General features: G+C 41.3%; 1 protein-coding gene across 2 annotated transcripts in view; it reads right to left on the bottom strand.

Annotated features, from left to right (window-relative positions):
- Positions 1–11,980, bottom strand: part of UQCC1 (ubiquinol-cytochrome c reductase complex assembly factor 1) — a 101,071-nt gene extending 89,091 nt beyond the window's left edge. For both annotated transcript variants that reach the window (XM_037043936.1, XM_037043935.1), the window contains exon 1: positions 11,914–11,980. In XM_037043936.1, the coding sequence (XP_036899831.1) occupies positions 11,914–11,937 (24 nt within the window). In that variant the 5' untranslated portion in view covers positions 11,938–11,980. The remainder of the gene's footprint in view (positions 1–11,913) is intronic.
- Between the last annotated feature and the right edge of the window lie 1,135 nt (positions 11,981–13,115).

The following is a 13,115-nucleotide window of genomic DNA, read 5'->3' on the forward strand; positions in this document are numbered from 1 at the left end:
GACTATTCTTATGAGCACTTACTATGTGCCAGGCACTTTTCTAGGCATTTATATGAACTCATTTAAACCTTCCATCACTACCCAATGACCTAGGTACATTGTTATTGTCCCAATTATACAGATAGAGAAACGGAGGTATGGACAAGTGACTTCCCAAGGCCATATAGTTAATAAATGGCAGGGTTAGGATGTGAACCCAGGCAGCACAACTCCAGGATCCATGGTAATTCATGGAATGAGGACCAAGGGAATATCGTCAAAGTCCCCTCCAGCTCTAAAACTGTAGGACCTAGTCTTCAACCAATTAAACCACAGCACAGTATGGTGGAAAGAGCCATGTACCAGGAATCAAAAAGTACGGGTCTGAGTCTTGGCTCCACTGTTAGTAAGCTACAAGCATTCATTGCTTCCTCTATAAAATTAAGAAAAATCCTTGCTTTTCAGGATTTTAAGAAAACTCATCAAACGTACCTTGCAGTGTATACAATTCAGTAAGTATTAAGGTGAATCTGCTTTTCAGATTGACAGGGATAGAAGAAGAAGTTATCTGTTAATAGTAGAACTATGGATGAGTTTAAGAATCTAGCTTCCGAGCCTTCAATAATATTGTGGTATCTTTAGAATAAAAAGTGGGGAATAAAAGCCCTTTAGAATAAAAACCTTTTAGAATAAAAGGTGGGGAGGGGACAGGAGGAGGGTACACCTTCAACTCTGGCTATTTCCAAGAAGACATGAGACACTTGAAATGAAAATAATTTTTTTGGTAATTCTAATGAAGAAAAAAATGGCATTTCTAATTGTGGAGAGTTACTATTTACTTTTCTTTCCTTCCAAACAAGGATATTAAAAGATTAGTCAGGATTCTTCTAGTCAGCCCAAGGACACTTAATGCTTTTATTCACAGGTATCAAGCAGGCTTTGTAAAACACAGACTAAACACAGAACACCTCCCATTACATCACATACATCAACGTAATGGTCCGTCTACAACACAAAGCACTTAGATGGGGTCCAAAACCACATCCAACAGCAATTTCAGCTTTGGGGGGGGCGTTCTCTTCTATCAAATGACATCACTTTCTCTCTGTCCATAACTCTGAAAAGCAGATTCACCTTAATACTTATTGAAGGGGCAGAATCTTCTGCCCCTTTCCATATCAGTTGGTAGGAAGGGGCAGAAGAGAGGGTAGAATTTTAAACCTAGAGATGCTTTCTAAAGTGTCTCGTAGTCCTAAAACTGTACCATTTCCAATAGGCCACTCATGGCACTTTGTTTAGAATGAAGAGTCGAGATTAAAAATATTTTATTTCAGCTGAGGTTTGATCTGCTGAGATGGTTTTCAAGTGAGAGACAAGACAGTTACTGGACTTTGTTAACTAACACTGACAGGTTTACCAGAATCATTCAGTGTCAGATGTTCCTTCCCTAAAAATGTAAATATGGTATAAGATGAAACTTCTGCAGATTTAGGCCCAAAGGAGTGGGGGGTGGGGGGGAGTAAGAGAAAATTACAAGTAGAAACAATGAAAACTTTTGGAAGATTTTATGAAGAATTTCAAGCCCTGGCTGGTGTCGTTCAGTGGATTGAGTACGGGCCTGCGAACCAGACGATCGCGGTTCAATTCCCAGTCAGGGCGCATGCCTGGGTTGCAGGTCAGTTCCCGGCAGGGGCCAGTTCCCAGCAGGGGATGCATGAGAAGCAACCATACATTGATGTTTCTCTTCCTCTCTCCTTCTCTTCCCCTCTAAAGATAAATGAATAAATATTTTTTTAAAAAAAGAATTTCATATTTTTCCCAGGGTTAACAAAATTTTTCTCTGTAATTTTGGCTCTACTTGGTCTTCTGCCAATATGTTAAATCAGTTCTTATTCGAAGAAAGAGCAATCGGCTCCATACTGTCCATCTCCAACCCCACAACAACTGTTCTTGTCCAAACCCTTAACTGAAATTGCTGAGGTATAACAGGAAGGGTGTTTAGAACACCCTTTGGGGTGTTCTAAAGTTCTTTGGGCCTCAGTTCTTTGGGCCTCCATTTTCCTTATGTAAAGTAGGAATAACAAAAGCTACCCCAGCTGCCTGGTTGGTATAGCTCAGTGGATTGAGTGCAGGCTGCAAACTAAAGGGTTGCTGGTTCAATTCCCAGTGAGGGCACACGCCTGGGTTGCAGGCCAGGTCCCCAACGGGGGGTGAGAGGCAACCAACACATTGATGTTTCTCTCACTCTCTTTCTCCTTCCTTTCTCTTCTCTCTAAAAAAATAAATAAATAAAATCTTTTTTAAAAAAAACAGCTACCTCACAGGAGTGTTCCAAGGATCATTCGTAAAAACACTTTGGTAACAGTAAAATACACACACAAAGGCATCACTATTGTTATTAACAACTGTTACTGAATTATGTAAGTAAACCCCTCTTTCCCCAGCAAACAGTCGTAGCAGCAAGAACCATTTCCTTAAAATATTATTTTGAGCCTGGAATTCCCTTTCTCAAAACCTCGCAGGAGGGTCCATCCACCTCTTTAGTTAAACTCACACGGCCAATCTTTACCAGCTGGGCCCCTGCAGACTCACTATAGTTACACACTCTGCCTTTATTTCCCACTTAGCGGCTCTAGAGCCTGACTCAACTCCTCTGGTTTCAGAGTCTACCCCACTCCACACGAGCTAATCCCCTGGCAGTCCCTCTGGGACTCTCTTCTTCACCCAAACCGTGGGCTCACTTGCTTCGGGGAGTCTCCCTAGACTTCAAGTTCTGGTTCTGCTGACCCTATTCAGCTCTTTTTCCTTTCCTCCTCTTACAATATTTCATTTAATAAACATAAATCAGTGGAAGTACTTCTCTCCCTCTTCTAGGTACTAATACATTCCCAGTTAAAATATTGCTCTAATTTAGGATAATATATATACCATTACTAAGTGAAAGTTTTATTGTCTTTTTGCCTCGCCAACACTTCAAAACCAAAATTTTAAGGACAGGTTTCGAGTTATTTCCTATGCATTTTATAAAATGCACATAGTTTTATTTATATTCCAAATCATTCTGACAGCCCAGCTCTTATTTTTACTATACTTTAATCGGACCACTAACCAATCTGTTTCTGCATGTAGTTTTTAAGACACATAGTATTTACTTTGGCTCACTCATGAGCCGGAAAAGGCTTTACAGGTAGTCAGTTCTCTTATTCCCTACAGTTACATTTTATAAAGTGACCACAAGTAGAGTTAGCAAAGACTGAACCACTGCTCCTAGGGGAAATGCAGGGTTAGGTTCCTGCGAGCCTCCATTCACAACATTTCCATCAGCCAATCAATACATGGCCTTGTTTCATGTGTTTCTGTTTAAACATACCTTATTTAATATATATTATTGATTCATTAACATTGAACTCACAGCCATTGGCAAGCTCTGTAACTCACTCCTGAACAAAACTTATCTAACATACAAATTTTCTCCATAATAACATCACGGCCTTTTTGCACTTTGTATCATTAGCACTTACCACTATACTTGGAGGCCATCTTAAACAGGGAAATCACCAAAAAGCACAAAAATGCAAAGAAAACCCATTTATGCGTACATACATACCCACAGCACTAAACAGACCATGAAAAGGATACTTGCTTACAGTCTAAAAGCTGAAACAAGGAATAGAGTATGACCTTGTTTGACCTCAGCAAGAAGCATGCATGTTGTAGCTCAAACTTTTCACCCCTTTGCACACACCCACAAATGAGTGCAATACTCCATGAGTACTGATTTTGGAGTGCAAATAAAATTTAGCAAGTACCACCTCGGCAGGCATGGCTCAGTTGGTTGGGTCAGGGCACATGCCTGAGTTGCAAGCTCCATGCTCCGTCTCAGGTTGGGGTGCTTGCAGAAGGCAACCAAGCAATGTTTCTCTCCCTCTCTTTCTCCCTCCCTTCCTCTCTCTACAATTTTTTTAAACATTTTTTTTAAATTTAGGAAGTAGTCCCCATTATCTGTAGGGGATAAATTCCCAACCCCCCGTGGATGCCTCATACCATTTCACTTAAAGGAAGCACTTTATAGCTTCCCCTTGGAGTATGTGAATTGCCAGCATCACTACTCTTGTGCCTTGGGGCCATTATCAAGTAAAAAAAGGATTACTTGAACATAAGCACTAAACAGAAAAACAATAACAAACTCTAGTGAAAGAAAAAACTGATTTCCAGAGATGCCATATTACATTATCTAAAGTTTCCAGTTTTCAACAAAAATGTATGAAACATAATTTTTTTAAAAGATTTTATTTATTTATTTATCTTAAGAGGGGAAGGAGAGAGGGAGAGAAATATCAATGTATGGTTGCCTTTCGTGCATCCCCTGCTGGGAGTTGGCCTGCAGGGAACCAGCCTGCAACCCAGGCATGTGCCCTGACTGGGAATCAAACCACGATCCTCTGGTTCGCAGGCTCGTGCTCAATCCACTGAGCTATGCCAGCCAGGGCTTGAAACATAATTCTTTTTAAAAATTATTAAATTTCTCTCCATACACAGCAGAGAAAAAATCAACAGAAACCAGTGCCCAGACATCAGACATACTAGACAAAGATTCTAAACCAGTCAGTTTAAATAGTTAAGATCTAAAGGAAACCTTATCAAAAGAACTATAGCAAAGTATGAAAATGATATCTCACCAGACAGAGAATACCAATAAAGAAAGAAATTAAAAATAAAAATTCTCGACTTGAAAAGAACAATTTAAAAAACCAAACATTTCACTAGAGGGGTGCACAGCAGACTTGAGCAGAGGAATCAGTAGCTCTGAAGACACATCAACTGAGATCATCCCACCTGAATCACAAAGAGAATAATAATAAAGACAATTGAACACAGCCTCACAGACCTAAACAACACCACCAAACATACCAACATATGTACAATGGGAGTCCCAGAAGGAGAGGAGAGAAATAAAGGCCAGAAAAAATATTTGATCTATAATAGTGTCAACAATAAAAAATGCTTTAAAAATAAAAAATATATAAAATAAAACATTGAAAGAAATACTGGCCAGAAACATCCCAACTTTGATTTTAAAAACCAGTTTATAAATCCAAGAAGCTCAACTAACTCCAAATAAGATAGACTCAAGAGATCCACAAACAGACGTATCATAATCAAGCTGCTGAGAGACAGTAACAAAGATAAGGTCTTGAAAGTAGCAAGAGAAATGACTCATCATTTCCAAGAGATCCTGGATGACATTAAGAGCTCATTTCTCCTCAGAAACCATGGAGGCCAGAAGGCAGTGGGATGAAATACTCAAAATGCTGGAGGAAAAAAAGATGATCAAACAAGAATTCTATATCTAGCAAAACTATCATTCAAAAGCAAAGGAAAACAAAACTTTCCAGATACGAACTGAGGGAATCTGTCAATAACAGATTTCTGATCAACAACAAATACTAAAGAGAGACCTTCAGGCTAAAATTAGACCTTTGACCCTACAATAATGTAAATCCACCTGAAGTAAAGTGCACTGGTAAGGGTATCTATTTAAACAAATTAAAGATACAGTGTAAATGTATTTTTTGCTTGTAATTATTTTTACTTTTTAAAAGACAACTGAATAAAACAAGAATTATAAATCTATGTTGATGGGGACAAAATCTATAAAGATGTAATTTGAATGACAATATTGGCACAAAGGAGGGGGAAGGAAAGGAGCTGTATATAATCAAAGTTTTTATATACTGCTATTGAAATCAAGATAGCAGTTAGACTGTTATGAATCAAAATGTTAATTATGTTCCCCAGAGCAAACACTAAGAAAATAATTTAAAAAATAGCAAAACCTTATACAATATACAAAAATTACCTCAAAATGGGTCAAAGACCTAAATTTAAGACCTAAAACAAGGAAACTTATAGAAGAAAACTCATGAATGAAAGGGGGGGAATGGTGGGGAAGGGGTGTGCAGGGTGGAGGGGAGTAAAGGGAGGGAATGGGACCACTGTAATGGCATAATCAATAAAATATATTTTAAAAAATGAAACATACACTCCAATAATTCCACTTCTTAGTTTATACCCAAAAGAAATGAAAACAGGTTCTCAAACAGTATTACACAACCTTATGTTCAACGTAGCACTATTTCACGGTAGTCAAAAAGTAGAATAACCTAAGTGTCTTCTGACAGATGAATGGACAAACTAACATGATATATATACACAATGGGATATTATTCAGCCTTAAAAAGGAAAGACATCCTGACACATGCTACATCTGGACAAACCTGGAAGACATGTGCTAAGTGAAATAAGCCAGTCATGCACGGACAAATACATAGTGATTCCACTTATATGAGTTACCTAGAGTAGTAAAAATCTTAAAGACAAAGAGTAGAATGGTGGTTACACCAGGCTGAGCACAGGGGGTCATGGGGATTTAGAGTTTCAGTTTTGTAAGATGTAAAAAGTTCTTCAGATGATGGTGGTAATACTAGCACAACAATGTGTATGCACTGAATATCACTCAACTATATCCTTGAAAATGGGCCCTGGCCAGTGTGGCTCGGCTGGTTGGAGCATCACTCCATAAAACGAAAAGTCGTGGAGTCGATTCCCAACCAGGGCACATGCCTAAGTTGCTGTTCCGTTCCCAGTCAGGGCATGTGCAAGAGGCAACCGATCAATGTTTCTGTTTCACATCAATGTCTCTCTCCCTCCCTGCCCCTCTCTCTAACACCAATGAGCATGTCCTAGGGTGAGGATTAAAAAAATAAAAAATTGTTAAAATGGTAAATTTCAGGACATGTGCATTTTACTAAAAATTTCTTTTAAAGTACAGAGTAGCTTTCTGCAATTTTCAGTACTGTCAAAGAAAAGTGAAAATGATCACTAATGAATGCCCAGGGCAGCTCATAAAACTTTAATAAGCAAGGCACGCTGCACTGCTCAAATGTCCAGTTCCCCTGCCGGAGCAACTCAGCAACAGCAGTGTTTTAGTTCCCTGCTCCTTCCCAAACCCATCAGCGGAGAGGGGAAAAGCACTGGCCAGTAAGTCTGAAAGAAGAAAAAGTAGAGGAACACTAATGAGAATGTTTCAGGAATACTGCCTGTCTGTGATTCAATTTTCTTATCAGTAAAATGGGAAAAATAACAGTGCTTACCTCTCAAAGGGCCGTTGTAAGGACTAAGTTTACATATATAAAGGATTTAAAAGTGCTTAGCACATGGTAAGTGCCCTATAAATGTTAGCTGTCAATATTATTGCCAGGAAATCTCAACATCTTGCTTCAACTACATCCTTTATCACAGTGCTCTCTCTCTCTCCCATCCTCCCTCTCTCCTTCCCCTGAACACCAACTCTCCAGCTACAAAAATAAAAAACAAAAAAATAAAAAACTTCTAGTTGGATATTCTCAATGGACACTGATATTAATTCAGTCATCAACAGCTGACCTGGGACTCACTGTGAAGAATCCTCCTTCTGCCCTGGCCGGGTGGCTGGGTTGGTTGGAGCATCACCCCGTACACCAAAAGGCTGTGGGTTCGATCCCAGTCAGGGCACACACCTAGGCTGTGGGACCCAAGTCAGAGCGCACATAGATGATGGCAGACTGATGTTTCTCTCACACATCAATGTCTCTCTGTCTCAGGTCAACGAACATATCCTCAGATGAGGATTAAAAACAAACAAAAAAAACTCCTCCTCCCTCAACCTCAACATCTAACCTCCCACCAAGCTCTACAGGCTCTTTCCTCCTGAAACCATCCCTTCCCCTTAACACCGCTCCTCCCGTCTGAGCACGGCTTTCGCCGCTTCTTCCAGGGTTACTTAAGTAGCTCCTTCCTGGCCTTGGGCTCTCTAATCTCAGCTCTCTCTGATCCATCTACAGGGATCTATTAAGACAAAAATCTAAAAGTGGGCATGTGTTTACTATATTGATTTTAAAGCCTTTTTAACACTCTCAAAATAAATTTTTTAAATTTCAATTTAAAAATTAGAGAAGAAACAAAAGTGCTCCCTGAATAGTGGTGGTTTTTGGAGGAGAAAGCAACCAGAGACAAAAAACTGCAAAAGGGTAGAGAGAAATCTGGGGGAGTGATGGATATGTTCATTATTTTTATCACGGCGATGGCTTTTCAGAAGCCTACCAGTGTCAAAACTTGTCAAATTGTACAATTAAATAAGTACAATTTATTGTATGACAATTATTCCTTAATTTCAAAATTTTACATCACAATAAATTAAAAAAAGATAAAAGACTGAAAGATAAGTCGTGACAAAGACAGTAACAGAGAAAAACAGAGGCAGTAAAATTTCATATACCCCATGCAGCAGTATTTTTGCCGATATATCTCCTAAGGCAAGGGAAATAAAGGAAAACATTTTTAAATGGGACTATATCAAATTAAAAAGCTTCTGCACAACTAAAGAAAACATCAAGAAAATGAAAAAGAAACCTGCAGTATGGGAGAAGATATTATGATATCTCAGACAAGGGATTTCTTTGATCTCCAAAGAAATCATACAACTCAATGTCAGGAAGTCAAACTATCCCATTAAAAAACGGACAACACACCTGAATAGACACTTCTCCAAGGAGGACATACAGACGGCACATAGACACATATGAAAGGATGCTCAACAGCACTAGCGATCCGAGAGATGCAGATTAAAAACACAATGAGATATCACCTCACACCAGTCAGTGACTATCACTAATAAATCAACAAGTGCTGGCGAAGATGTGGAGAAAAGGGAAACCTAGTGCACTGTTGGTGGGAATTCAGAATGGTGCATCCACCGTGGAAAACAGGATGGGATTTCCTCAAAAAACTAAAAATGGGACTGACTGCCTTTGACTCAGCAATTTCACTGCTGGGAATATACCATAAGAACACTGAAACACCAATTCAGAAGAACTTATACACACCCCTATGTTCATAGCAGCGCTATTTACAATAGCCATGTGCTAAAAACAGCCTAAGTGTCCACTGGTAAATGACTGGATCAAAAAACTGTGGGACATTTGCACAATGGAATACTACACAGCAGAAAAAAAGAACTCCTACCTTTCACAACAGATGGGTGAAAATGGAGACTACTATGCCAAGTGAAATAAGTCAGTCAGTGAGAGACAAATACCATATGATCTCACCTATAAGAGGAACCTAATGAACAAAATAAACTAACTAGCATAATGGAGCCAGAGGCATGGAACCAAGAAACAGACTGACAGCCACCAGAGGGGAAGGGGGGAGGGGAGTAAGGGTGGAAGGAAGGGGAAGGGACTTGTATGAATGATCTACATGTTCCTGTAGTCAAGGAACATGTATGAATGACCCACAGACATGGACAACAAGGTGGGGACTGACTGTGGGGGTGGGGGATGGGCTGAATGGAGGAGGGCAAAGGGGGAAAAACTGGGACAACTGTAGTAGAATAACAATAAAATATTTCTTAAAAAATTGAAAAAACTTAAGTGAGGGAGAAAACAGTAAATGCTCCCCCCAAAACCTTAAAGAATAAATCTTCCCATGCCCTGGCTGGATAGCTCAGTTGGTTAGAGCATTGTCCTGATATGCCAAGGTTGTGGTTTCAATTCCTGGCCAGGGTACATACAGGAATCAAGCAATGAATGCATAGATAAGTGGAACAAGTTGATATCTCTCTCTCCCTAAAAATCAATGAATAACAATTTTTAATAACTCTTCCCTTGCTTAAAATACTTCAATGGTTCCCCTCTTCCTCAAGATACACCTCCAGCTCCTAACCATGATAGAGAAGCCCTGCCTCCTCTCCTGCCATTTCCTCCTAAGTGCCCCGAGTCCAGCTACATAAAAGTGTTTAGTTACTTGGTTGTCTGGCATTCTTAGCACAAGCTAATGCTTCTCTTCTTATGCCCTCTCACCCATTCTCTAACTGTGCTCTCATTTAGTTCATACACCTTTCCCTGATCGATGCTTACTCTCAGAGTAGGTGCCTCTCTACTCTGACCCCATAGCACCTGGTGTAGACTTCTATTGCAGCATTCCAAGTATTGTATTAGTTTTCGGTCTCTCCTACTGGGTTATAACGCTGAGAGTAAGGTCTGTTTTTTATCCTCAGTTCCTAGAATGTAGTAAACATTCAAAAGGGATTAAAAGGGAAGAAAAGCATTTAAACATCACTAGTATCAGTTGATTCTCTGATCAATACTATCGAATTTACTGTTAAGAAAATCTGAGGCTCAGAGATGTTAGGTGACTTGCTCAAGATCACACCCATAGTAAGTAATGGAGCCAAGCTTTCAGCCTAGGCCCTTCAGACTCCTAAACGTGCATTTTCCTGTATTTATGAGGTCATCGAAGTGCCTAACCCAAATGCCTCTTTGGGGCAGGAGATCACTAAATATCCGCTACCTTCATGTTTACTGCCACTTTCAATTTGTCCTAAGGGGGCTTCCATTGCTTTGTCACATAATACATTATAATACATGTTAAGAAGACTTCAAAGAATCACAGTATAAAGTGAAAGCAACTTTCCTTATCTAAACTTACTTTATACCTAAGATGAATAGAAAAGGATAAATAGCACAGGGGATGACTAATAGAAGGCAGATCCAACTAATAGAATCCACCTATAACAGAAGTAGATTCTGTGGAAGCTCCCACCTAAAAGGAAATGAACCTGAAACAGTCCACATGCTCAGGAGCAAGAATGTTTAAGATAGCTGGGACATCCACTAACTTCCAAAACAAATCAAGGCGTTCATTGTGGGTATACAGCCCAATAAACTTTTCGTCTCTTCCCCCAAATATTCATCTGAGGAACTAAATAACTCAGGACATTTCCTCCTCAGTCCTCAGATCTGAATCAGTTTCTGGCCTTGCATCAACAATTACTCCACCACGTGGATTTTCTACACGTTATAATAACTATTCTTCAATCTATTTACTGAGCAGTAATCGCAGGCACTGCACTTAGCTAGGCTAACAAGAAACCCACGAAGTAAAACTGCAGTCCTTGTGAGCCACACAGAAAAAGATGAGAAACACAAGTGTAAAATAACAACTCAAAAGATAGCCACAGGCAGGAGCAGAAAGCGTCTGCTATGCAAAAAACCACGTCCGGACGACCCAGGTTTTGAAAGACTTGCTAAAATTATACTCTCCCATCACACCATGGGTAGCAACAAAACTCGGTATCCTCCTAACTTTTCTACTGCAACTTTATTTCTTTTTTACTTCCTAGAGGTTGCAATATGCTAGAAAGATCGGGACTGAAGCACAACAGGTGCAGTAGCTTCCCATAAGGGTGCTAAGAAATGGAGTGGTCCTTCCTTCTCTTCTTCATTCACTCATTCATTCATTCAACAAATACTTATTGAACACCTATGGTACGCCAGACACTGTGCTAGGCAAAGTGAAAATGACAGCTATGACCCCGGTTCTCGTGCAGCTTTCAACTTAATCATCTATGACCGATAAGAACTGACTCACTGATCTCTAAAACAAATCCAGGGAACCTCAGAATCCGAAAGCACCGCAGATTAACGTCCTCACTTTTCACATGGCACCTGAGATCTGAAAGTGACTTGCCCAACTTCACACTGTATTTCAGTGACATAACAGGGTCGAGATAGAACCCAGGTCTCCCGAAACTCCCATCAGTGCCCCCACGTGCTGCCTCTCCCTGAGGGAAGGGTATCACAGGTGGTGACTAAGGGAAACCACACTGCATCGAATTTAGGTCGGATGCCACTCTCCTCCTCCAAAGAGAAGGGAGACGCAGCCAAAAGGAGGTGGGGAGCTGCCTCAGTTTCCCCGCAGAGAGGCGGCCGCGCAGCCTCGCCGCCCACGGGTTCCACTCCCGCATTTCCCTCCAGTTTCTCCCACCCCGTCTTCTCCGACCCCAACCCCGGGTCCCGGAGAACGACCGTGCAAAATCACTCCTTCACTCACAAGGACTCGCAGCAGCAACGCCATGTTTCTCAACAACCATTTCCGGGTGAAGGGTGAGCTTCCGGAGTCCCCGCTGCCACCACTCCAGCTCTAGGTCGTCCGTTGGCTAGCGGGTGCCCGGCAACGGCAGCGCAGGCGCATAAAGGCCGCTGCCCGGCGAGCTGGGTGCCGGAGGCTGCAGAACCCCATACATCCCACCCGGCTTACCCTCCTCCCTCTTTCTGTCTACAGCTGCTGCGTCACAGAGGCTGAAGCCTTCTCTGCAACACCGGCCTTCCTTGACCTATGGCTTCGGGGTTCTCCTAGCTCTCTCCTTAACCCCCGACTCACCCAGCCTCACTACTCAGCGCCCACTTGTCAGAACCCCTCTTTTCCCCCCACGAAGTTCTCCACCTCCCAGGCTCTTGGGAGCTCCCTTAAAAGACCATGAGAAAGGGTAGTAGAGGGACACAGTACAAGACTGAGTCCTGAAAGTCAGGGGAAGGGGACAGTCACGTGCTGACCTGCAGTCTGGAGAGGAAGGAACTTTTGGGGTTTCTGGTTGTGTGGTGGTTTAATGGAAACATGTTTGAATACTCGTAGGAAATTATTGTAGAGATGAAGGTGCAGGAGAAGGAATAAAGGGTGTGAGAAGTTCCCTGAGGAGGTGCCGGAGAAGAGGCTTGGCTAGAGGACCTGTTCCAGTGTACCTCAAGAATAGTAGAGAGAAGGTGCAGTGCTGGGGTTGGTGGGGAGCAGAGGGACAGGATGCAGAAGGACTTATGCCCTTTCATTTAGTTGACAAAGACCTGTTACATATTCACTTAAGTCAGGGGTGTCAAACTCATTTTCATCAGGGGCCATATTAGCCTTGAATCGCCTTCAAAGGGCTGAATGTAATTTTAGGACTGTGTAAATGTAACTACTCCTTAAGAGTTAAGGGAGAAATAAGGTGCTGGGCTGGATTCAGCCCGTGGGCCTTGTGTTTGCCACCTGTGACTTAAGTGCTGGACAGAAGACAAGTGTGGATATTGACTTTCACAGAGCTCATTGTCTGGTGGAGAAGGTACACAAACGTCTAGCAAGCCAATAAAAATATAAAATAATTTGAAGTTGGATTAAGTGCTGTGAAGGAAACAGCTAAACTAGAGAACAACATGGTAAACTAGATTTAGAGAGTGTAGCCAGCTAAAACCTCTCTGAGGAGGTGATGTCTAAATTGC

Source organism: Sturnira hondurensis, unplaced genomic scaffold (genome assembly GCF_014824575.4).
Source record: "Sturnira hondurensis isolate 20B ecotype Veracruz unplaced genomic scaffold, ASM1482457v3 Scaffold0004136, whole genome shotgun sequence".
In the NCBI taxonomy this organism is placed as follows: domain Eukaryota; kingdom Metazoa; phylum Chordata; class Mammalia; order Chiroptera; family Phyllostomidae; genus Sturnira; species Sturnira hondurensis.